The following is a 24,353-nucleotide window of genomic DNA, read 5'->3' as shown; positions in this document are numbered from 1 at the left end:
TGGCAGATGTCTGCCAACCAGGCCCACTCTTCTGAAAAGAATTGAGGAGGCTGACTCCCACTGCGCCGCCCATGTTGGAGTTGGAATTCGACTATAGCTCTACGCTGTTCATAGAGCCTGGCCAACATGTGGAGCGTAGAGTTCCACCGTGTGGGCACGTCGCACAGCAGTCGGTGCACTGGCAGCTTAAAGCGATTGTTGCAGGGTGCGCAGGGTGGCAGCGTCCGTGTGGGACTTGCGGAAATGTGCGCAGAGCCGGCGCGCCTTTACGAGCAGGTCTGACAAGCGTGGGTAGCTTTTCAGAAAGCACTGAACCACCAAATTAAAGACGTGGGCCAGGCATGGCACGTGCGTGAGGCTGCCGAGCTGCAGAGCCGCCACCAGGTTACGGCCGTTGTCACACACGACCATGCCCGGTTGGAGGCTCAGCGGCGCAAGCCAACGGTCCGTCTGCTCTGTCAGACCCTGCAGCAGTTCGTGGGCCGTGTGCCTCCTATCTCCTAAGCTGAGTAGTTTCAGCACGGCCTGCTGACGCTTGCCCACCGCTGTGCTGCCACACCGCGCGACACCGACTGCTGGCGACGTCCTGCTGCTGCTGACACATCTAGATTGCGAGACAGAGGTTGAGGAGGAGGAGGAGGGGGAGGGTGCTTTAGTGGAGGAAGCATACACCGCCGAACATACCACCACCGAGCTGGGGCCCGCAATTCTGGGGGTGGGTAGGACGTGAGCGGTCCCAGGCTCTGACTCTGTCCCAGCCTCCACTAAATTCACTCAATGTGCCGTCAGGGAGATGTAGTGGCCCTGCCCGCCTGTGCTTGTCCACGTGTCCGTAGTTAAATGGACCGTGGCAGTAACCGCGTTGGTGAGGGCGCGTACCATGTTGCGGGAGACGTGGTCGTGCAGGGCTGGGACGGCACATCGGGAAAAGTAGTGGCGACTGGGAACTGAGTAGCGTGGGGCCGCCGCCTCCGTGATACTTTTGAAGGACTCCGTTTCCACAACCCTATACGGCAGCATCTCAAGGCTGATGAATTTTGCTATGCGGACGGTTAATGTTTGAGCGTGTGGGTGCGCGGCGGCGTACTTGCGCTTGCCCTCCAACAGTTGTGCAAGCGACGGCTGGACGGTGCGCTGAACTACACTGGTGGATGGGGCCGAGGACAGCGGAGGTGAGGGTGTGGGTGCAGGCCAGGAGACGGTAGTGCCTGTGTCCTGAGAGGGGGGTTGCATCTCAGTGGCAGGTTGGGGCACAGGGGGAGAGGCAGGGGTGCAAACCGGAGGCGGTGAACGGCCTTCGTCCCACCTTGTGGGGTGCTTGGCCATCATATGTCTGCGCATGGTGGTGGTAGTGAGGCTGTTGGTGTTGGCTCCCCGGCTGAGCTTTGCGCGACAAAGGTTGCACACCACTGTTCGTCGGTCGTCAGGCGTCTCTGTGAAAAACTGCCAGACCTTAGAGCACCTCGGCCTCTGCAGGGTGGCATGGCGCGAGGGTGCGCTTTGGGAAACAGTTGGTGGATTATTCGGTCTGGCCCTGCCTCTACACCTGGCCACCGCACTGCCTCTTGCAACCTGCCCTGCTGATGCCCGTGCCTCCCCCTCTGAAGACCTGTCCTGTGTAGGCGTTGCACACCAGGTGGGGTCAGTCACCTCATCGTCCTGCTGCTCTTCCTCCGAATCCTCTGTGCGCTGCTCCCTCGGACTTACTGCCCTTACTACTACCTCACTGCAAGACAACTGTGTCTCATCATCATCGTCCTCCTCACACACAGAAAGTTCTTGAGACAGTTGGCGGAAGTCCCCAGCCTCTTCCCCCGGACCCCGGGAACTTTCGAATGGTTGGGCATCAGTGACGATAAACTCCTCTGGTGGGAGAGGAACCACTCCTGCCCAATCTAAGCAGGGGCCCGAGAACAGTTCCTGGGAGTGTTCCCGCTCCTGAGCAGGTGTCATTGTAGTGGAGTGAGGAGGCTGGGAGGAAGGAGGAGCAGCAGACAGAGGATTCGGATTTGCAGCAGTGGACGGCGCAGAACTGCGGGTGGACGATAGGTTGCTCGAAGCACTTTCTGCCATCCAGGACAGGACCTGCTCACACTGCTCATTTTCTAATAACCGTCTCCCGCGTGGACCCATTAATTGGGCGATGAATGTGGGGACGCCAGAAACGTGCCTCTCTCCTAATCGCGCAGCAGTCGGCTGCGACACACCTGGATCAGGAGCTCGGCCTGTGCCCACACCCTGACTTGGCCCTCCACGTCCTCGGCCGCGTCCACGTCCTCTAGGCCTACCCCTACCCCTCAGCATGCTGTATTACCAGTGATTTGATTTCACAGGCAGGAAATAAATTGGCGCAAGACTGCAGGCCAAATATAATTTTTTCCCTTTTTTGAAAACGAAAGGCCCCACTGCCTCTATTGAATGAATAATCTAAGTTTAATAACTGTGCTGTGTCCCTGCTAATGTGTCACAGAACTTGAGGGTAGCAGAGTTATTAACTCTGGCAGAGCAGGTATTTTTTTCCCAATTAAGGAAAGCAAATGGCGAAGCCAGCAGTAAACCGTAGCTGGGTGTGTCTGATTTTTTTAACGTTGTACACGCAGCTCACACGTGTCCACAGCCCTTAGGACGGACAGAGGCAGGACAAATAGATTTTGTTTCCCTTTTTTTACACCAAAAGGCCCCACTGCCTCTATTGAATGAATAATCTAAGTTTAATAACTGTGCTGTGTCCCTGCTAATGTGTCACAGAACTTGAGGGTAGCAGAGTTATTAACTCTGGCAGAGCAGGTATTTTTTTCCCAATTAAGGAAAGCAAATGGCGAAGCCAGCAGTAAACCGTAGCTGCATGCGTCTGATTTTTTTAACGTTGTACACGCAGCTCACACGTGTCCACAGCCCTTAGGACGGACAGAGGCAGGACAAATAGATTTAGTTTCCCTTTTTTTACACCAAAAGGACCCACTGTGTATATTCAATGAATAATAACTGTGTTGTGGCCCTGCCTACACAATTCTTTCCCTGTAGTATCAATGGAGGGTGCAATGCTCTGCAGAGGCGATTTTGAGAAGAAAAAAAAAATGCAGCACAGCTAACAGCAGCCAGCACAGTACTGCACACGGTTAAATATGGCCCTAGAAAGGACCGTTGAGGTTCTTGAAGGCTACACTCACTCCTAACACTCTCCCTGCCTATCCAACACTTCTGTCCCTAATGCCGGGTGCAACGCTCTGCAGAGGCGATTTTGAGGAAAAAAAAAAAAGGCACTGCTAACAGCAGCCAACACACAGGTATTACTGGCCCTAATAAGGACCTTTGGGGTTCTTGAAGCCTACACTAACTGCTATTTCTCTCCCTACAGCAGCTCCGGTACCAGCAGCACTGTCCCTCATCTAACTCACAAGGCATCTGAGGCGAGCCGCGGGAGGGGCCGACTTTTATATTCGGCGGACACCTGATCACCCCAGCCACTCACTGCAGGGGGGTGGTATAGGGCTTGAACGTCACAGGGGGAAGTTGTAATGCCTTCCCTGTCTTTCAATTGGCCAGAAAAGCGCGCTAACGTCTCAGGGAAGGAAGTGAAAGTAACCCGAATACCGCATGGTGTTCGTCACGAATAACGAACATCCCGAACACCCTAATATTCGCACGAATATCAAGCTCGGACGAATACGTTCGCTCATCTCTAATCAAGACATTATAATTTCCTATACAAAATAATGCGGATGAGACGTGAAAACGCGGAAGATCTTCCATCCCCTGTTCCGAGCATCACCATGTTGTTGCTCTGTTACTATGGTAGCCCGGATGCCTCCTCCTGCACATCATCATGCGTATTGCCATTGCAGCAGGGCCGGCTGTGCTGCGTCATGGCGCTGCACGTTGTAGCCCTGGCAACCATGTAAACTATACAGCCAATGAGGACGCCCTCCCTGTGCACGTCATCACACGGACAATAGCTGCAGCAGGGTTTGCCGTACCGCGTCATCACGCCATGTGTCATCACGCCAAGCGTCGGAGTCAGGGCAACCACCTCAACTGTACAGCCAGCTATCTAGATGGGGAACTCCGACTGACGCTACATTATACTGCAATCGATACAGATTACACCAACTATTGAACGCTCTTGACTGGACAACTTAGTCCCGTGATCAGGCTCAATAATAATGCCGATTGCGTAATCAATGCATTGGCTTGATAAAGACTGTATATTGCAGAGTCGAAACGTTGCTGTACTTTTATGCGAAATGGATTAAAGGTGAAGTTTTAAACTCAAGGATGTTTTCTACAATTTCTTAAACAACCCTGGATGCTGCTGATGATATCGTTGCGTATCTTGATTGACTCTGGATGTAAGGTCTGCGTCCATTTTCAGCTTGGCACCCATCAAGCCCATTCAGCTCTAGTGAGTATATTTCTCCTATGCATCTGTTGTGCTGCGATTGCTTCAGTAGATTGCGTAATCAAAGATAGGTATATATGTTGTTGAATAACTAACCTGCCCATATATGGGCGGTGTGGTCCAGATAACGGGCTGATTGGTGGCCTACATTCACGCCCCTTGGGGAAGTGTTCATTACGGAGGCTTACAAGGAGACACGAGCTCCACAGAAGGCATACACCTCCAGTCTACCATTAGGACTGGAGGCTACAGGCTTTGCCTGCTGTTTTATTATTTTGGTGTACCTCACTACAACTCCTTTCTAACTATTTTTGCTATTTAGCCTGTCTTTTCTTTGACAGCAATGCAGGATTAGAGGTAGCACCATTCAATCTTTAGAGTCTTATTTTAGGCCATATTATCTAGCCTGGCTTGCCCATAAATAGGGTTGGGAAACCACTGTGTTTCCATATGATTATCTAGTTCTCTTTTCGGGCCTGTTTGGGACTATTGCCTAAACTGGGTGTGAACTAGTCTTTTTCAATGGGAGAAAAACCTCCCAGATCTAATTCTATAGATATAATCCCTATTTAAGGCAGATGTCTATAGGTTTTTAGAGGGCTTCACATTACTGTGTAGATTTCTTCTTTCCAAGCACAGGAAAAGAAAGGAAAAGCTGCTCTCTTGCTTCATTTATTTCATATGTGCCTTAAAAATGTCCAGATTGATCGGTACTAGAGATGAGCGAGCACACTCGTCTGAGCTTGATGCTCGTTCGAGTATTAGTGTGTTCGAGACGCTCGTTACTCGAGACGAGCACCACGCAGCACTCGAGGCAATTACATTTCCTTCCCTGAGAAATTTGCGACATTTTCTGGCCAATAGAAACACAGGGAAGGCATTACAACTTCCTCCTGTGACATTCCAGCCCTATCCCGCCCCCCTGCAGTGAGTGGCTGGTGAGATCAAGTGACCCCCGAGTATTTAAATCAGCCCCGCCCACGGCTCGCCACAGACACATGCTAAGAGAGATCAGAGAAAGTGCTGCTGCTGCTATGGGGAGAGTGTTAGCGTCTTCAAGAACCACAACGGTCCTTCTTAGGGCCACAGCTCACCTAGTGCATTACTGTTGTGGCTGCTGTGAGCAGTTTTGCACTTTTTTTTTTTAATGTATATTGGGCGTGCAGGCTATAGCGTTCTCAGGCTGCAGGCTGTACTTGAGTATAGGGGCAGTATTGGTCAGGCAGGGACAGTGGTAGTGTAGAATCCTGTCTACAAGAACCCCAAAGGTCCTTCTTAGGGCTACCTGTGACCGTGTGCATTTAACTCCGTGGTTGCTGGGAGTTGTAGTACCTCAGTATTGCAGAGCAGAGCCTGCGTGCAGCCTTCATGTAAATATTTTTCTGTCTGCAGTTAGCGTAACGTCAGCGCTGTCTGCCTCTAAGTGTACGCCAAGAAACCACAAATTTTTTACACCGCTCTGTCTTACACGCGTGCTGCCTCAGAAGTGTACGGTGTGTCTGACACCCATAGATTGAAAGTGCAATACACACTGCATAGCCTCAGCCTGCATTGCATAGAAAAAATAGGAAATTTAAAAAAGAAATCCTTTTTACAGCTACCGGTGACCCAGTGCATTTGCCTGCGTGGCCTGTGGGACTTCACGTCCATCCAAACTGCATAGTTCAGAGCAAGGCCTGCGTGCAGCCTACATTTAAATATTTTTCTGTCCGCACTTAGCGTAACGTCAGCGCTCTCTGCCTCTAAGTGTACGGCAAGAAGCCACAGATATTTTACACCTCTCTGTGTTAGACGCCAGCTGCCTCAGAAGTGTATGGTGTGTCAGACACCCATAGATTGAAAGTGCAATACACACTGCATAGCCTCAGCCTGCATTGCATAGAAAAAAAAGGAAATTTAAAAAAGAAATCCTTTTTACGGCTGACGGTGATCCAGTGCATTTGCCTGTGTGGCCTGTGGGACTTCACGTCCATCCAAACTGCATAGTGCACAGCAAGGCCTGCATGCAGCCTTCATTTAAATATTTTTCTGTCCGCACTTAGCGTAACGTCAGCGCTCTCTGCCTCTAAGTGTATGGCAAGAAACCACAAGAAACCTCTGTGTTACCAGTCAGCTGCCGGCGCAGTGTACGGTGCCAGACAGCCATAGAGGGAGAGTCCAATAGACGCTCCATTGCCTGCATTGCATTGGAGAAAAACTAATTTTAAAAAAGGAATCCTTTTTTACGTCTGCTTGTAACCCAGTGCATATTACTGCATGGCCTGTGGGACTTGAGGTGAATCTCAACTGCATAGTACACAGCTAGTCCTGCTTGCATCCTTCCTTATAATTTATCTCAGGATTCTTTTTGCGTTGTATAACCGTTGGCAGGCACCAACTGCGCGGCAATCATTCAAAAAATTTTTCACACCGCGCAGTTTCTGCTCGATTCTTAATCCACCATGCTGAAGAGTAGGGGTAGGGGTAGAGGACGTGGATGCGGGCGAGGATGCGGAGTTCCAAGTGAGGGTGTGGGTATAGCAGAGTTCCTGATCCAGGTGAATCACAGCCGACTGCTGCGGGAGTAGGAGACAGGACAGTTTCTGGGGTCCCCAGCTTCATATCACAATTTTTGGGTCCACGTCGTAGACCTTTATTAAAAAACGAGCAGTGTGAGCAGGTCCTGTCGTGGATGGCAGAAAGTGCATCCAGCAAGCTATCGACCGCCCTGTCTTCTACGCCGTCCACTGCTGCAACTCTGAATTCTCTGGCTGCTGCTCCTCCTTCCTCCCAGCCTCCTCACTCCATGAAAATTACACATTCTGAGGAGCAGGCAGACTCCCAGGAACTGTTCTCGGGCCCCTGCCCAGATTGGGCAACAATGGTTCCTCTCCCACCGGAGGAGTTTGTCGTGACCGATGCCCAACCTTTGGAAAGTTCCCGTGGTCTGGGGGATAAGGCTGGGGACTTCCGGCAACTGTCTCAAAAGCTTTCAGTGGGTGAGAAGGACGATGACGATGACTGAGACACAGTTGTCTATCAGTGAGTTAGTAGTAAGGGCAGTAAGTCCGAGGGAGGAGCGCACAGAGGTTTCGGAGGAAGGGCAGCTGGACGATGAGGTGACTGATCCCACCTTGTGTGATAAGCCAACTGAGGACAGGTCTTCAGAGGGGAAGGCAATTGCAGCCGCATAACAGGTTGGAAGAGGCAGTGGGGTGGCCAGGGGTATAGGCAGGGCCAGAGTGAAGACTCCACCAACTGTTTCCCAAAGCACCCCGTCACGCCAAGCCACCCTGCAGAGGCCTAGGTCTTCAAAGGTGTGGATGTTTTCCAGTGAGAGCGTGGACGACCGACGAACAGTGGTGTGCAACCTGTGTCGCACCAAGATCAGCCAGGGAGCCACCACTACCAGCCTCACCACCATCAGCATGCGCAGGCATATGATGACCAAGCACCCCACAAGGTGGGACGAAGGCCGTTCACCGCCTCCGGGTCGCACCACTGCCTCTCCCCCTGTGCCCCAACCTGCCACTCAGATCCATCCCCCCTCTCAGGACACAGGCACGAGTGCCTCCCGGCCTGCACCCACACCCTCACCTCCGCTGTCCTCGGCCCCATCCAGCAATGTCTCTCAGCGCAGCATCCAGCTGTCGCTAGCGCAAGCCTTGGAGGGTAAGCACAAATACGCCGCCATGCATCCGCATGCTCAAGCTTTAAATGTCCACATAGCCAAATTGATCAGCCTGGAGATGCTCCCCTACAGGCTTGTGGAAACTGAGGCTCTCAAAAACATGATGGCGGCGGCAGCCCAGCGCTACTCTGTCCTCAGTCGCCACTATTTTTCACGGTGTGCCATCCCAGCCCTCCACGACCACGTCTCACGCAACATTGTACGCGCCCTCACCAACTCTGTTACTGGCAAGGTCCACTTAACAATGGACACGTGGACAAGCACAGGTGGGCAGGGCCACTTTATCTCCCTGACGGCACATTGGGTGAATTTAGTGGAGGCTGGGACCGAGTCAGAGCCTGGGACCGCTCACGTCCTACCCACACCCAGAATTGCAGGCCCCGGATCGGTGCTGGTTTCTGCGGTGGTGTATGCCACCTCCACTAAACCTTTCTCCTCTTCCTCCCCCAACGCAACCTCTACCTCGCAATCAAGACGTGTCAGCAGCAGCACGTCGCCAGCAGTCAGTGTCGCACAGCGCGGCAGCACAGCGGTGGGCAATCGTCAGCAGTCCTTGCTGAAACTACTCAGCTTAGGAGAAAAGAGGCACACGGCCCACGAACTGTTGCACGGTCTGACAGAGCAGACCGACCGCTGGCTTTCGCCACTGAGTCTGCAACCGGGCATGGTCGTGTGTGACAACGGCCGTAACCTGGTGGTGGCTCTGCAGCTCGGCAGCCTCATGCACGTGCCATGCCTGGCCCACGTCTTTAACTTCGTGGTTCAGCGGTTTCTGAAAGGCTACCCACACTTGTCAAACCTTCTCGGCAAGGTGCGCTGGGTCAGCGCACATTTCTGCAAGTCCAACACGGACGCTACCACCCTGCGGACCCTGCAACATCTGTTTAATCTGCCAGTGCACCGACTGTTTTGTGATGTGCCCACACAGTGTACGCTCTACATGTTGTCCCGGCTGTATGAGCAGCGTAGAGCTATAGTGGAATACCAACTCCAACATGGGCGGCGCAGTGGGAGTCAGCCTCCTCAATTCTTTACAGAGGAGTGGGCCTGGATGGCATACATCTGCCAGGTCCTTGGAAACTTTGAGGAGTCTACCCTGATGGTAAGCGGCGATGCTGCAATCATTAGCGTCACCATTCCCCTGCTGTGCCTGTTGAGAAGTTCCCTGCAAACCATAAAGGCTGACGCTTTGTGGTCGGAAATGGAGGCGGGGGAAGACAGTATGTCGCTGGATAGTCAGAGCACCCTCATGTCTATATCTCAGCGCGTTGAGCAAGAGGAGGAGGAGGAGGAGGGGGAGGAGCCTGAGGAGGAAGAGACAGCTGGGCACACTGCAGAAGGTACCCATGCTGCTTGCCTCTCATCCATTCAGCATGTATGGCCTGAGGAGGAGAAGAAGGGGGATCCTCAGAGTGATCTTCCTAGTGAGGACAGCCTAATGTTGCGTACAGGTACCCTGGCACACATGGCTGACTTTATGTTAGCATGCCTTTCTCGTGACCCTCGCGTTAGATGCATTCTGGCCACTACAGATTACTGGGTATACACACTGCTTGACCCACGGTATAAGGAGAACCTTTCCACTCTCATTCCCGAAGAGGAAAGGGGTTTGAGAGCAATGAAATACCACAGGACCCTGGTGGACAAACTGATGGTAAACTTCCCATCTGACAGTGCTAGTGGCAGAAGGCGCAGTTCCGAGGGCCAAGTAGAAGGGGAGGCGCGGAGATCAGGCAGCATGTTCAGCGCAGGCAGGGGAACACTCTCCAAGGCCTTGGCCAGCTTTATGGCTCCCCAGCAAGACTGTGTCACACCTCCCCAGTCCAGGCTGAGTCAGAGGGAGCACTGTAAGAAGATGGTGAGGGAATACGTAGCCGATCGTACCACCGTCCTCCGTGACGCCTCTGCTCCGTACAACTACTGGGTGTCAAAGCTGGACACGTGGCCCGAACTCGCGCTGTATGCCCTGGAGGTGTTGGCTTGCCCTGCGGCTAGCGTCTTGTCAGAGAGGGTGTTTAGTGCAGCTGGGGGAATCATCATGGACAAGCATACCCGCCTGTCAACTGACAGTGCCGACAGGCTTACACTCATAAAGATGAACAAAGCCTGGATTTCCCCAGACTTCTCTTCTCCACCAGCGGACAGCAGCGCTACCTAAAGACCTTTGTCAATCTCTGTATGATATTCGTCCTCCTCCTCCGGCTCCTCCTCCTGAAACCTCACGTAATCACCGTGAACGGGCAATTTTCTGTGGGCCAAAAGGGTCATATAAGTTTTGTAAATAATATTTTGTCTGTTTCAATTCTCATTAAAGCATTGAAACTTCCACCTAAACCAATATTTATTTTGACTGGGCTGCCTCCAGGCCTAGTTAAAAATTAAGCCACAGTACGCTAAGCGAATAATGGGTTTCACCTGCCCTCTGGGTTGGGCATGGGCAACTTTTTGTGAGGTACATTTGTACTGTCGGTACACCAATTTTTCAGGCCCTCGCCTACAATGTAATCCAAGCAATTTTTATGGGCTTCGGCTGCACTCATGCTACACCACTGTGTCTGGGGTTGGCCTACACTTTTGCTACAGAAATGTAACTCTGTTCTGCCTACCTATACTTCTGCCACAGTAATGCTACAGGGGTCTCACTATACTTCAGCAACAGAAATGTAACTTCGGTCTGCCGATACTTCTGATCCTGAAATGTTACCTTGGTTGGTGTATACTGTTACTACTGTAATTTTACTAATACTGGGCTCTGCCATTACTACTTCAACGGAAATGTTAGTGGGGCATGTCTATACTGCTATAACAGAAATGTAACTAATAGTGGGCTCTGCCCATACTGCTTCTACGTAAATGTTACTGGGGTCTGACTATACTGCTACTACTGAAATGTTACAAATACGAAGCTCTCCCTACACTGCTGGCAGGGAAATGTTTTTCTGCTGCTTTGCCCATACTTTTTCTACGTAAATATTACTGGGGCCTGTCTATACTGCTACTACTGAAATGTTACAAATGCTGTGCTCTCCCTACACTGCTACAAGAGAAATGTGAATCTGCTGCTTGGTCCATACTGCTTCTACATAAATGTTACTGGGGTCTGACTATACTGCTACTACTGAAATGTTAAAAAAAAATATGCTCTCCCTACACTGCTGCCAGGGAAATGTGAATCTGCAGCTTTGCCCATACTGCTTCAACGTAAATGTTACTGGGTTCTGTCTATACTGTTACTACAACTGAAAAGTTACTGCACTCTGTCAACACTGCTGCAAATGAAATGTTACTGGGCTCAGCCTACACTGCTGCAACGGAAATGTTAAAGGGGTGTGTCTATACTGTTACTACTACTGTAATGTTACTGGGGTCTGTCCGCAGTGGTGGAACTGAAATGTTACTGGGGCATGTCGCAACTGATACTACTGAACTGTTACTGGGGTCTGTCTATAATTATACTACTGAAATGTTAGTGGGGTCTGTCCCTACTGCTGCCAATGAAATGTTACTGGGGTCCGTCCATACTCTTACCACTGAAATGTTACTAATTTGCGGCTCTGCCTATACTGCTGCTACTGCTATGTTACAGGGTTGTGGAAACGGAGGCTTGCCAAAGACATGATGGTGGCGAGGCCGCGCTATTAGGTCTGAAGGAGCGACAATTTTTCAGCGACGCGGTTACTGGTAAGGTGTGTCTAACCACGGGGACAGGACACGTACTGCCTCAAAGACATCCCCCTCCTCCTCCTCCAACAATGAAAACATTCTTGGCAAATGCTTTCGCAGTGGTCCGTCTGGCGGCAGTCCAAGAATTTCACCTTAAACGATACAATAAGAGAGCCCCCCACCACGGCCCACTTAATCCTGGCCACATTCCGAAAACCAACTAAATAAAACCGCGCTACTATATCCACACTCCACATTTCATCTCAGCCACATTCCGAAAACCAACGAAATAAAACCGTACTAACAGGTCCACAGTCGCGACCACTTTCCCACCAACGCGGTTACTGGTAAGGTGCATATAACCACGGACACGGGGACAGGACACGTACTGCCTCAAAGACATCCCCCTCCTCCTCCTCCAACAATGAAAATATTCTTGGCAAATGCTTTCGCAGTGGTCCGTCTGGCGGCAGTCCAAGAATTTCACCTTAAACGACACAATAAGAAAGCCCCCCACTACCCCCCCCCCCCCCCCCGCCATGGCAGACTTAATCCTGGCCACATCCTGAAAACCAACTAAATACAACTGCGGTAGTATTCCGTTATCCCTAGCTGAAGCTTTCAGCTGACTGGTAGAGCATTGGTGGCTTAAAACTTTTTGGTACTGCTAAGTCCAAAGATTAGCGTACAGCTGAGGTCGGAATACAGGTGAGGTGACTATAGAACACACCATCCCTGCAGGGCAAGGGACTGAGTGGCAGTAGGTACTGACCATAAATGGAAGCAGGCCAGCTGAGAACCACATCCTCCCTGAATGATTTTGGACTGACCGATGATGTGGCCTTTACTTGTGATCATCTTTGGTAATTCCTAAGAAAGATCCGTGGTAGTAGCCGGAAACTTAGATTGCTATTTGCTAACACTTTGAAATGGACAACGGAAACCATAGGAATGAAGCCTTTCCATTTTCCAGCTTGAGATGAGAAGGAGTGCAGACTTTCAGTACCTTGAGTATCCTTTTCATTGCAATCAAATGTCCCTCTCTTGTCTTAGAAAATACTAGCTTTTTCACATAGGTGTTGTCAATCTATCTATACTGTTACTACTGAAATCCCAATAATACTGGGCTATGCCTATCCTGCTGTTACAGAAATGTTACAGGGTTCTGTCGATACCGTTACTACTGAAATGTAACTGATACTGTGCTCTGCCTATACTGCAGCTACTGAAATGTTACTCGGGTCCGTCTATACTGTAACTACAGAAGTGTTAATAGGGTCTCCCTAGACTTCTGCAAAATAACTGTTAGTGGGGTGTGCGTATACCTTAGCTACAGGAGTATTACAGGGGTCGGTGCATACTATGGGTGCACTAAGTGTTCCCATCGCGGTGTTCCACGTACATGGCCCCCAAAAAAATTACCCAGTCTGACTAGGGCATGCAGTGTGGGCCAAAGCCCACCTGTATTTAATCTGACATTAGCTCTGCTGTCCAGGGCACTGCAATGGGATATATTTATGTACCGCCGGTGGCTTCCTGGGACCCACCCATGCTGTCGGTCCACACGGAGTTGTACCTGCCTGTGTCAATTTATAAAGAACCCCAGTCTGACTGGGGCATGCAGTGTGGGCCAAACGCCACCTGTATTTAATCTGACGTTAGCTCTACTATCCGGGGCACTGCATTGGGACAAACTACAGGAGCAATACAGAGCTAATGAGACGTGCACAGCTACGCTAGCATTGGAGTCCGCTGTAGGCCCGCGATTGCTGAGGGTTTGTGCAGAGGCCTATGTCCTGGGTGCAGTGACAGTCCGATTCCTGCCTACGATTGTTAAAGCTGTGGGCCAAGGCCTATGTCGTGGGCGCGGTGCAAGTCTGCCATGTTTGGCTGCTCAGATCAATTTTTTGTTCATGTCTTGGGTTTCCTAGGACCCACCTATGCTGTTGGTGCAAACTTAGTTCCCATCACGGTGTTTGACCTGTCTGGCACAAAGACACTGACAGATTTGGGTAGGGGGCAGAGCGCAGACGGCTTTCCCCTTGCAGTGTCGATTGAGCTATGCGACACCTTGACAGAATGAATACTGTGTGGCACATGGATTCCCCATTGCTATGCCCACGTTTGCAGCTCCTGACGGAGGTGGCACAGGATTGGATTTCTCATTGCTTCTGTACAGCATTGTGGGCTATCGCCCCGCCCCTTTTAAAGAGGGTTGCTGCCTGGCCCTGCCAACCCTCTGCAGTGTGTGCCTCCGGTTCCTCCTCATGGCAGACGCACTTATAAATAGACATGAGGGTGGTGTGGCTATGAGGCCAGCGAGTGGCATGAGGGCAACTGAAGGCTGCGCAGGGACACTTTGGTGTGCGCTGTGGACGCTGGGTCGTGCGGGGGGGGGTTGGGCAGCAGGTAACCCAGGAGAAGAGGCAGCGGTGTGTCCCGCAGGCAGTGCTTGTGCTTAGTTGGAGGTAGTGTGGTGCTTAGCTAAGGTGTGCCTTACTAATGAGGGTTTGTCCGAAGTAAAAATTGTTGGGGGGGGGGGGCACTCTTGCCGCTATTGTGGCTTAATAGTGGGACCTGGGAACCTGAAATGCAGCCCAGCATGTTGCCCCTCGCCTGCACTATCCGTTTCTGTGTCGTTTCCATCACTTTCTTGGGTTTTCCAGATTTTCACCAATGAAAACCTTAACGGAGCATGGATGATATACAAAAATGCTCGGGTTGCCCATTGACTTCAATGGGGTTCGTTACTCAAAACGAACCCTCGAGCATCGCGGAAAGTTCGACTCGAGCAACGAGCACCCGAGCATTTTGGTGCTCCCTCATCTCTAATCGGTACACGTTTCTGCTCAGTACGAGCTTTGATCACCAATAACCCCCATGCTGCATGACTTCCCTTTGTAGCAAGCCTAATTAAAATTCCAAACATCAAGCTGGTCTTTAACCCTTTCCTCTCTCAGATGGTTTGAAACAGAGGTACTCCTTTCCTATTCATTATCATTATATAATACATTGTTATGTAGCACAATTATATATCCTTGCATGTCATTGACACAATTGCTTTCATTTCAATCATCAGGGGGACGAGAACAGGGATGTAAACATGTGGTTTTGCGGGAATTAATATATAAGAATATATAACATTATATCATTTTATCTTTCTTTTTTTTCTTTAGACCATTTTTTTTTCTAACATGTGATTTAATAAATTGGAAGTTGCTAGGGAAGCCCAGGATGTCATGCCAGTGTGGTGCACTGTGGTGATACAGGGCAACCTACTGCTTTGCCAGTAGGGGTTTTACTCCTGTATGGTTAGGCGCAGTTATCTATGGCAGGCATCCTTGTTATCCATTCATATGTGCAGACTATGTTTGTCAGCAGTCATCCCTCCCCTAATCTTACGTTGAATTGAATGGCTGCTCGTTAGTCGGCACATGAACATTTCGCTTCTCCACGTTGCAGTCTGTTTTTCTGCATGCCACTAGGGTATGTGGTGATTAAGGCTGCCCCTTCAGTTTATCAGGTGGTGCATATTTGGCTTCTTTTCTGTGAGTTAGTGTTTTTTTTAACATGTGATTTAATAAATTGGGAGTTTTAATGGTGTGTCAGTTCAAGGCTGGGTCTTTAATAGGGCATAAAGACCCTGTTGGTGTTTTTCTATACGTATCAGATCCTTGCCCAGGCTGTTCTTATTTTTCACCCGTCATTTCTAATTAAACATATAGTAAACTTTGGTAATCATAGCTTAGTTACTTAGTTAGTTAATCCTCATTAGTTAATCGTACCATTGCTATTGAACAAGCTGAAAGATGCTTCCAGACAGAACGATAATCGTTCAAAAAATTGTTCAATCTAAATTCGAGCCAACGACTCAACGATGAACGAGGATTGTTCGCTTCTCATTTGTTGTTCATTTTATGCAGGCATAAAAATCATTGTTGGCTCGTTCACTTCTTGTTCCGTTTAAACAGCGCTCGTTCAGTCTTTAATCTTAGCTAATGTGAAAGACTGAACTGTACTGAGCGACTCTCATTGAACAAGCCAACAATGAATCTGCCTGCACAAGAGCAAACAAGCTAGCCGTAATGTCTAAAAGCAGCCTAAGCAGGCACAAAGTATTTAGCTATTAAAAGGTATCAAAAGTGCAAAGCATCATTTGTATTCTTTGAATGTGCCCTAAAACACATTAAAATCAAAGATATTTTCAATTATGGGACCGTTTTTTATAACTGATTATAAGTATCTTACGTAAACATCTTGGTTCAGGACTCCATCCAGCTTCAGTGCAGGTGATATATACCCAGTAGTAGTCTTTCTTAGGTGTCAGAAAATTATCTTCACAGCGATAATACATGGATTGTCCAGGGTCTTTTGGAAAGTGGTGATTTCTGTCAAGATATCCATTTTTTATGTCAGGTCTGTCACATCTTTTACCTGCAGAAACAAAAAGTAAGAACAGAACCTTCAGGTACAATGTGCAAAGAGGTTTAACAAGATCTTAAGCCTAAGAAGATCCCAAGGTAGCTGGAGAGAATCGTTGGTATGACTGAGAGGACAAAAACAATCATTGATTAAATTAACATCCATGCTTCTTGCACTGCCATATAATGATTTCAGGTGTCTTATATTAAAAGACCTTGCTTCCTTCCCTGGAAAAACATAATTCTTTTAGAAATCCAAAGTTTCTTCTTCTCTAAATGTATTTTAATATTTAGTTTGCATATTATCAATATACTTTTTCCTACATTTGGAATGTAAAATATAATGGAAAAACATTTTCAGATGATTTTCCCAGAAATGAAAAGAAAGTTACCTAAGCATTGCATTAAAAAAAACAACCTAACTTTAGCAAAGCAATTTATTCCTGCATAGATAGTCATTGTTTTAGTTAATTTAGTGCAGAAATAAAGAATGCAATGTCCTCTACTTAGAAACATGTAAGTTAATTTTTAACAAACAGAAAGACCAAGTACATAGGGGGACATTCATAAAGTATTCTACACCAGTTTCTGGTCTAAAAAAGTCACAAAATTTGCACAAGGCTTGCTTGCGCTAAACGTTTACAACCTTTTTGTCCTATGCATTAATTTAACATAAAAGGACATGGCTTGTAGGAAGAGGGCGTGGCAGCCCTGGATTGTCACATTCATATATAATTTATGCCAGAAGTTTGTTTAAATTACGGTTGTGGCAAAACGTTTCGAAACTGGCACAAAGCTTGTTGCTTCTGTATTTTTAGGTCTTTTAGTCAGATGGTTTTATAGATATATAGGACAGCACATGTGAGAGGTATCCAAAGAGAGCCAACAGAGAAAGTGAAAAGGTGTAAATACGGGGGACCTACCTGGCGCAGGCGGGAAGCCTCACAAAGTGGCTGACCCTCCAACGCCTGTAGTCCTGGTACGTTCTGTATATAAATCCCCACATCCCACAGGACATTTGCAGTTATGGAGAGCAGAAAGAGGCCCTCAAAGTCTGAGGAGAATGGGTGAAGTGAAGATCAGGAATGAGAAGAAAAATTTCTTTGTGTTCACAGTAATTTATGGAAGAAGACAGCAAGTGTCTGACTTACATGGAGAGGAAGGGGTTAAGGATATAAATCCCTTCCTAGGGCCCAATGGTCCATTGGATGATAGAGTGAATAGTCCAGAAAGTATTTCAATGGAGTAAGTTGTAATCTTCCGATACAATTTTACAATTGAGGCAACACGAGGTCTATTGGATTTTTAAATTCTGTACTTCAGTCCCCAATAACTTTGAACTAGTGCATCGAGTCAGGGTTTTGATACATCCCTCTTAGGTGTTTTTTTACTCTACAACAAAGGCCAGAAGTAAGAGCTGGTACGGAGCTGAAATACAGCAGGTGCATTGGGCATGAGTCAAAAGGGCATGACAAGGAACTCATGGAAAACTTGTGGTTGTTCACTCATCACTTGCCATATCTGAATCAGGTTGTATGCACCTTTAGGCTGAGTTTAGTAAAAACCATGGCTCTTTGAATCCTTTCAAACATCTTCACAATTAAGAGCAGAGGCAACATATTCTCACTGTCGTAATATCCAATTTGTACAACAGCAACAACCGGCAATAATCCAAATAGGGTGAGGGAATCCTAATTCCAGTAAGTCTGCAAGCCACTCAAAATAGGTTTCGACGAAAACCTCACCACAACAATCCAGAAGTAAAAAGATGAGTGGCAGCAGCTGTGGATGCAAAAACAAAGTTCTATTCCTCCATAAAAACCATTTACTTCCGTATTCTGCACTGTCATCGCACTGAGACCATGGTAAATCAATAAATGGATAGAGACTAGAGATGAGCGAACGTGTTCTTCCGAGCTTGATATTCGTGCGAATATTAGGGTGTTCGGTATGTTCGTTATCCGTAACGAACACCATGCGGTGTCCCGGTTACTTTAACTTTCTTCCCTGAGACGTTAGCGCTTTTTTTTGGCCAATATAAAGACAGGGAAGGCATTACAACTTCCCCCTGCAACGTTTAAGCCCTATACCACCCCCCTGCTGTGAGTGGCTGGGGAGATAAGGTGTCCGCCTGATATAAAAGTCTGCCCCTCCCGCGGTTCGCTATGGATGCATTCTATATGCGCTCAATGGGGCCAGCGGCAGCAGCGCTGACCCCATTGAGAACATATAGAAGACAAATCCTTCTTCTCTGGCACAGCTGTAACAGCTGTAGCAGAGAAGAACGATGTTTGCCCATTGAATTCAATGGAGCGGCAATTCAGCATGTTCCACTGAATGCAATGGGCTGCCGGCGATCGCAGGATGAATGGTCGGAAAGGGGTTAAATATATAACCCCTTTCCTGCAATTCATCCAGAAATGTGTTACACTAAAAATATATACCGGCGTATAAGGCGACGGGGCGTATAAGACGACCCCCCAACTGTCACCTTATACGCCGGTAATACAGTGGAGCAAAGAATAAAAATCATTACTTACGTTTTTAGATGATCTGCGGCGCTCCTGCAGGCTGTCACTCCCTCCTGGTCCACGGCAGAGTATTGCTTTCTCCACGAAAGACTTTAAATCCCTGCCTCCAGAAGCACACGTGCCTTCAGCCAATCACAGCCAATGACAATGATGTCATTGAATGGCTGTGATTGGCTGTGTTTCTGGAGGCGGGGATTTCAAGGCTTGAAATCCCCGCCTCCAGAAACACAGCCAATCACAGCCATTCAATTACATCATTGTCATTGGCTGTGATTGGCTGAAGGCACGTGTCTTTCTGGAGGCAGGGATTTAAAGCCTTTCATAGAGAAAGCTTGTCTGCCGTGGATTAGGAGGGAGTGACAGCCTGCAGGAGCGCCGCAGATCATCTAAAAACGTAAGTAATGCTTTTTATTCTTTGCTCCACTGTATTGCCGGCGTATAAGGTGACAGTTGGGGGGTCGTCTTATACGCCCGGTCGCCTTATACGCCGGTATATATTTTTAGTGTAACACATTTCTGGATGAATTGCAGGAAAGGGGTTATATATTTAACCCCTTTCCGACCATTCATCCTGCGATCGCGGGCAGCCCATTGCATTCAGTGGAACATGCTGTATTGCCGCTCCATTGAATTCAATGGGCAAACATCGTTCTTCTCTGCTACAGCTGTTACAGCTGTGCCAGAGGAGGACGATCTTTATGCTGACAGTGGGGGGGGGGGGGCACTCTTGCCGCTATTGTGGCTTAATAGTGGGACCTGTGAACTTGAGATGCAGCCCACCATGTAGCCCCTCGCCTGCCCTATCCGTCACTGTGTCATTCCCATCACTTTCTTGAACTGCCCAGATTTTCACACATGAAAACCTTAGCGAGCATCGGCGAAATACAAAAATGCTCTGGTCGCCCATTGACTTCAATGGGGTTCGTTGTTCGAAACGAACCCTCGAGCATCGCGGGAAGTTCGTTCCGAATAACGAACACCCGAACATTTTGGTGTTCGCTCATCTCTAATAGAGACCCATCCTTCTTCCCAAGGAAGAACCCCGCTCAAGTGGGGGAGAAAGATTTTCATATAAAACCCCTTTCAGGGTTGTCCTTGTAGTTTTATATGGCCTCTGTCTCCGAAATACACCAAAGCAAACTCAACCCCTAGGGGGAACCATGCCAGAAAGCAGGTAGTCATAAATCATTTGGTCTATATGTTACATCACAAGATCTAGGTGAACTAGCTTTCCTGCAAACCTAGAGTTCAAGTAGGCTCAATCCAAGAACTGGAAATTACCCAGGGACACGAGGACAAGAAGAACAGCCTTTCCAAGTGGCCCTAGACATTGACTTTTCCTTGCTCAGCACGGTCATAATGCCTCAGAGCACCACAGTACACTACTCTAATAATGGTAAACACAGCCAACCAAAGTTACATGTCCAGTGTGCAAATCATGAAAAAAAAATCCAAACTTTATTCAATCCTTTAAAATAACAACTCTAGTAAATGTGCAGATACCAAATAACAGTTTATGCGTTTTGGACATATTGCCCTTAATTGTAGCTGCTTCAAACAACAACAATAGTATATTACGTGCAGGTCAGGGGGCCCCTAGTCCTATAATATAATATATTTTTCAATATGGTGTTTTGTCATGGCGCCACAAAAGTACAAAATTCAGGAAGGCAAAGTTTGATCAGCTTAGTGATGCCCTTATTGACTGACTGGGAGAATGTCTTCAAAAAGAAGAGTATAAATAAAAATTAATGGCAATTTTTTTAAAGCATCTTAAGTACTCATTGTGATTGTTACATACCCTACAGGAGTAAAAGGGTTAAGAATAGGAGAAAACCAATGTGGCTAAATAAAGATGTAAAGGTGGCAATAAACAACCAAGGGAAAACATTTAAACTAGTAAAATGTGAATGTATTGAAGAAGCACTAAAACTGGTAAGTCTAACTTCTATTTTGAGTAAAATATTTGAAGAGTGCTATTTAGAAGTATCTAAATAGCCAAACAATTCCACATCAGCATGGGTTTATGAGGGATCGCGTCCGTCAAAACCAATCTGATCAGCTTCTTTATATCAATGATAGAAAGCAGAGGGTGGTTGTGCAACACCCAAGAGGGATGACCCTAGACACCTGGCTAACATGAAGAACTGGGAGGAATAAGTGTTGTCTCATCATGGTGGCACTTACCAGACTCAGGTAGGGTTGCCACCCGACCGGTAAATCACCGGCCTGGCCGGTATTTTTACTGCCCAGGCCAGTGCAGGTATTTTTATTTTACCGGCCCTATTACAGGCCGGTATTTTTGTCGGGCCCCGGGGTCTGTGGCAGGCTGCGACAAAATACCGGCCTGTGTAGACTTCAGGGGAGCTGGGGCAGCATCATTCAGCAGTCTATGCTGATGAGATGCCCCTGCTGAGTGTCTGCGAGAGCACACAAACTCAGTCTCGGATTCGGGACTCCACAGGTGGTGCTGGACTCCTAGTCGGGACTGCGGGTGAGTGAGTCTGGTCTCTGGTGGTGATTACTTGTGTCGTGTGTGTGGACCGGGTCCGTGGATAGTGGACAGGACTCGTGATGGTGTATGGGGATTGGTGAGAGTCTGATAACGGGGGGGGGAGAGGGGGCCGCTTGCTGGCTGCCTGGGGGGAGACTTCCGGGAGTCGGACGGGAGTGTGGTGGACTGGTAGTCTGGGATGCCTGTGGGGTCTGGATGGATGAATGGAGTGAGTGGAGCTGTGTGTGGGGGTCAGGATGATGTAGCAGAGCTGTGTGTGTGATGTCTGGGGTCAAGTTGGATGTAGCTGAGCTGTGTGTTTGTGATGTGTGGGGATAGGAATGGATATAGAGGTGTTGTGTATGTGTGGGGGTCAGGAGGATGGATGTCCGGCCGGCGCTGAAGTGACAGTGTCGGGACCCGAGGAGGAGAGCAAAGGAGCAGTACATGCGATACGAGGTATGTACCATGTACTGCATGTAATCTTGTATGTTTAGGTGGTATACGTTATACCAGCTGTACATATAATTACATACAGAGCATATCTACCTTACATCAGCATTACTATATAAAGGGGAGGTATATATCCTGTATATAGTGATATGGACCATGCTGAGGTAACCTGGGTATCTCGTATATATTTATATGTGTAGAATATATGCAGGCGTCAGCAGCGTATTCTCGCGAGTAGACGCCGCGATAAGCCACGTCCCCAAACTATGCAACCGACAGTCACCCTTTTTTTACCATGGCCGGTATTTTTTTCGGGACAAAGGTGGCAACCCTAGACTCGGGTCCCTGAGGCACGAAACATAGCCAAGGCCAGAGTAGGTTTCGCAGCCCGGGTTCGACACTCCTTTGGCAAGCAGTGCCAATAAAGTGGATGAGGAGAGTTGTAGTAGATATCACTCGTGATGCCACCGTTCCCTCACACCGTTATTCTATGCAGTGGAGTAATAAACACGGAAACTTGTGTGCAGTACCTCGGGTCCCTAGGAACGGTTAGGGTCCAGTATAACTTTACTTGAACAATTAATTTGTATAAGCAGGAAATGCAGGTACAATTCACTTCAATTAGGTACAGGCTATAACTCAGAGGTAGGGAGGATACACAGGATAAATATGGCCCTACAGTCCACGCTATCTGTAGGTCCTGGATTGGGAGCACTCTGGAGGAGGAAAGGGGGTTGGGACCACGCCACATACACTCTGGCAAGAACACTTATTCAGAAAGGCTTAGCCAATAAAGTACCTTTGTGCGGTGATCCTAATGACGGACGGCCACACAGGAAAAGCCTGTGGTGTGAACAGGTGCCTGTTGTAGGAACTGGGGAAGCACGCTCTCTATCTCTCTCTCTCTGTTGCTGGGACTCACTCCTCTCACATTCACTTTCCAGACGCTACGGGATGTCACTCTTCTTCCTCCATCTTCACATACATGAAAGCTAAAGGTGCTTCCATGCAGCTCAGTGTTAGCCCACTCAGGTAGACAAGATGGATCTCTAGTTCCTGCTCTCAGACACTCACATTTATAACCTAATTTGTACCACATGATACAGCCAGTATCGGTACACAGGTTGGTACACAGAAGCATCAATTGTAGTGAGAGGACCAGTTGGTAGCTGAGCTTGACTAAGGGCTGAGAGCACAATAATCTAGCAAGGGAAGGAGGTACAACGCCAGGCCTAAATAGTCAGTATAATCAAAGAACAGGGTGGACCCAATCACGCAAACAGGAACAGGGGCAGGGAGCAAGGACAGGATTCAGCAGAGGAGTTATCCAGAAGTTATCCAGTGCTTGAATAGCTCATTTTTAAAAAAAATTGTAACTCTTTTTTTATTTATCCATTGGCATATATGTCTAAGGGTTTGTTTCTTGCAGAACAAGTTGTATTTTTTGATGGTACTATTTAATATACTATATAGAGCCACCACCTGGAGAACAGGAGCTCCTGGGTTCAAGTCATGACACCATGCCCCTGTCTCCGCTCCTGACCATGTGTTACTGACCATGATTCTGCGTCTGCCTGCTCTGATCCATGGCCCAATTATCCATAGTAAACCTGTTCCTCATGACCCAACCTCTGCCATTGTACCTCATGCTGAAGCATGCTGCCTGCCCCAACCCAGACTGACAATGCTTCTATTCAAGCCCTTAGGTGAGCCCAAGCCCAAGTCTTAAAAAGCATAAGCCGCCTGAGTGCTGCGACTGCTTTCTAAATAACAGCCCTGGAATTCAACAGCAAAACCCACATTCTGACTGGTGGAATTAAAGATCAGAGTACCTCAGATGCCACCTCAGTGTTTGGCCTAAAGCCAAACCAGGTTGTGGCTTGGTGGATCCACGTTCATTGAACCTAACAGCATATTAATGGTACATACTCTGATTAGGTAACTGTTACAAATGGGGTACCACAGGGGTCAGTAAAGGGCTCTCTTCTTTTTAACTATTCTCTTTAATATATTTATTAACAGGATTGTACAGTAAATCCCAATACTTGCAGATTATACAAAACTATGTAAAGGAGTTAACACAAGAAAGGACAATAAACAGTTGCAAATGGATTGGGATAATCTGGAGGCTTTAGCAAGTGTGGTTAAACCCCTTAAGGACATGGCCTCGTTTTTGTTCCATTTTCAGTTTTTCCTCCCCTCACTTTAAAAAAAACAGTAACTGTTTTTTATTTATCCATTGGCATAGATGTCTGAGGGCTTGTTTTTTGCAGGACGAGTTGTATTTCTCAATGGTACTATTTAATGTACCATATAATGTACTAAAAAACGTAAAAAATTCTAAGTGGAGTACAATGAAAAAGAAAATGAAATTCTGCCATCTTTCAGTGCGTCTTGTACGTCGCACAAACAATAATGACATGATAACTTTATCCTATGGGTCAGTACGATTACTATGGTACCAAACTTTTTTTTTTAATAATTAGTAAAACTTCAATCTTAGTCCCCAGAGGGAACAACAACTTGCAATGCTTTGATCGCTCCTGTAGTATGATGTAATGCTATAGCATTACATCATACTATGATCGGGCAGGCATTCTATCAAGCTATGCTTGATAGGCATTCTGCAATGACAGCCCTGGGCCTTTCAAAACATCCTCGGCTGCAATGACACACGCACTCTCATCCCAGGAGCTGTACAGGACCCCCGGAAATTGGCCGG

The 24,353-nt window shown here is 47.9% G+C and overlaps 1 protein-coding gene across 3 annotated transcripts in view; it reads right to left on the bottom strand.

Annotated features, from left to right (window-relative positions):
• Nucleotides 1-24,353, bottom strand: part of LOC136621574 (complement factor H-like) — a 1,208,893-nt gene that overhangs the window by 331,801 nt on the left and 852,739 nt on the right. For 2 of the 3 annotated variants that reach the window (XM_066597135.1, XM_066597136.1), the window contains exon 5: nt 15,981-16,166. The exons of the other annotated variant lie outside the window; for it this stretch is intronic. In XM_066597135.1, coding sequence (XP_066453232.1) covers nt 15,981-16,166 — 186 coding nt within the window. The remainder of the gene's footprint in view (nt 1-15,980; nt 16,167-24,353) is intronic. 3 annotated transcript variants of the gene reach the window in all.

The sequence above is a fragment of the Eleutherodactylus coqui genome, chromosome 3 (assembly GCF_035609145.1).
Source record: "Eleutherodactylus coqui strain aEleCoq1 chromosome 3, aEleCoq1.hap1, whole genome shotgun sequence".
Lineage (NCBI taxonomy): Eukaryota > Metazoa > Chordata > Amphibia > Anura > Eleutherodactylidae > Eleutherodactylus > Eleutherodactylus coqui.
The sequence above is the reverse complement of the archived record's forward strand: the minus strand, read 5'-3'. Positions and strand labels throughout refer to the sequence as shown.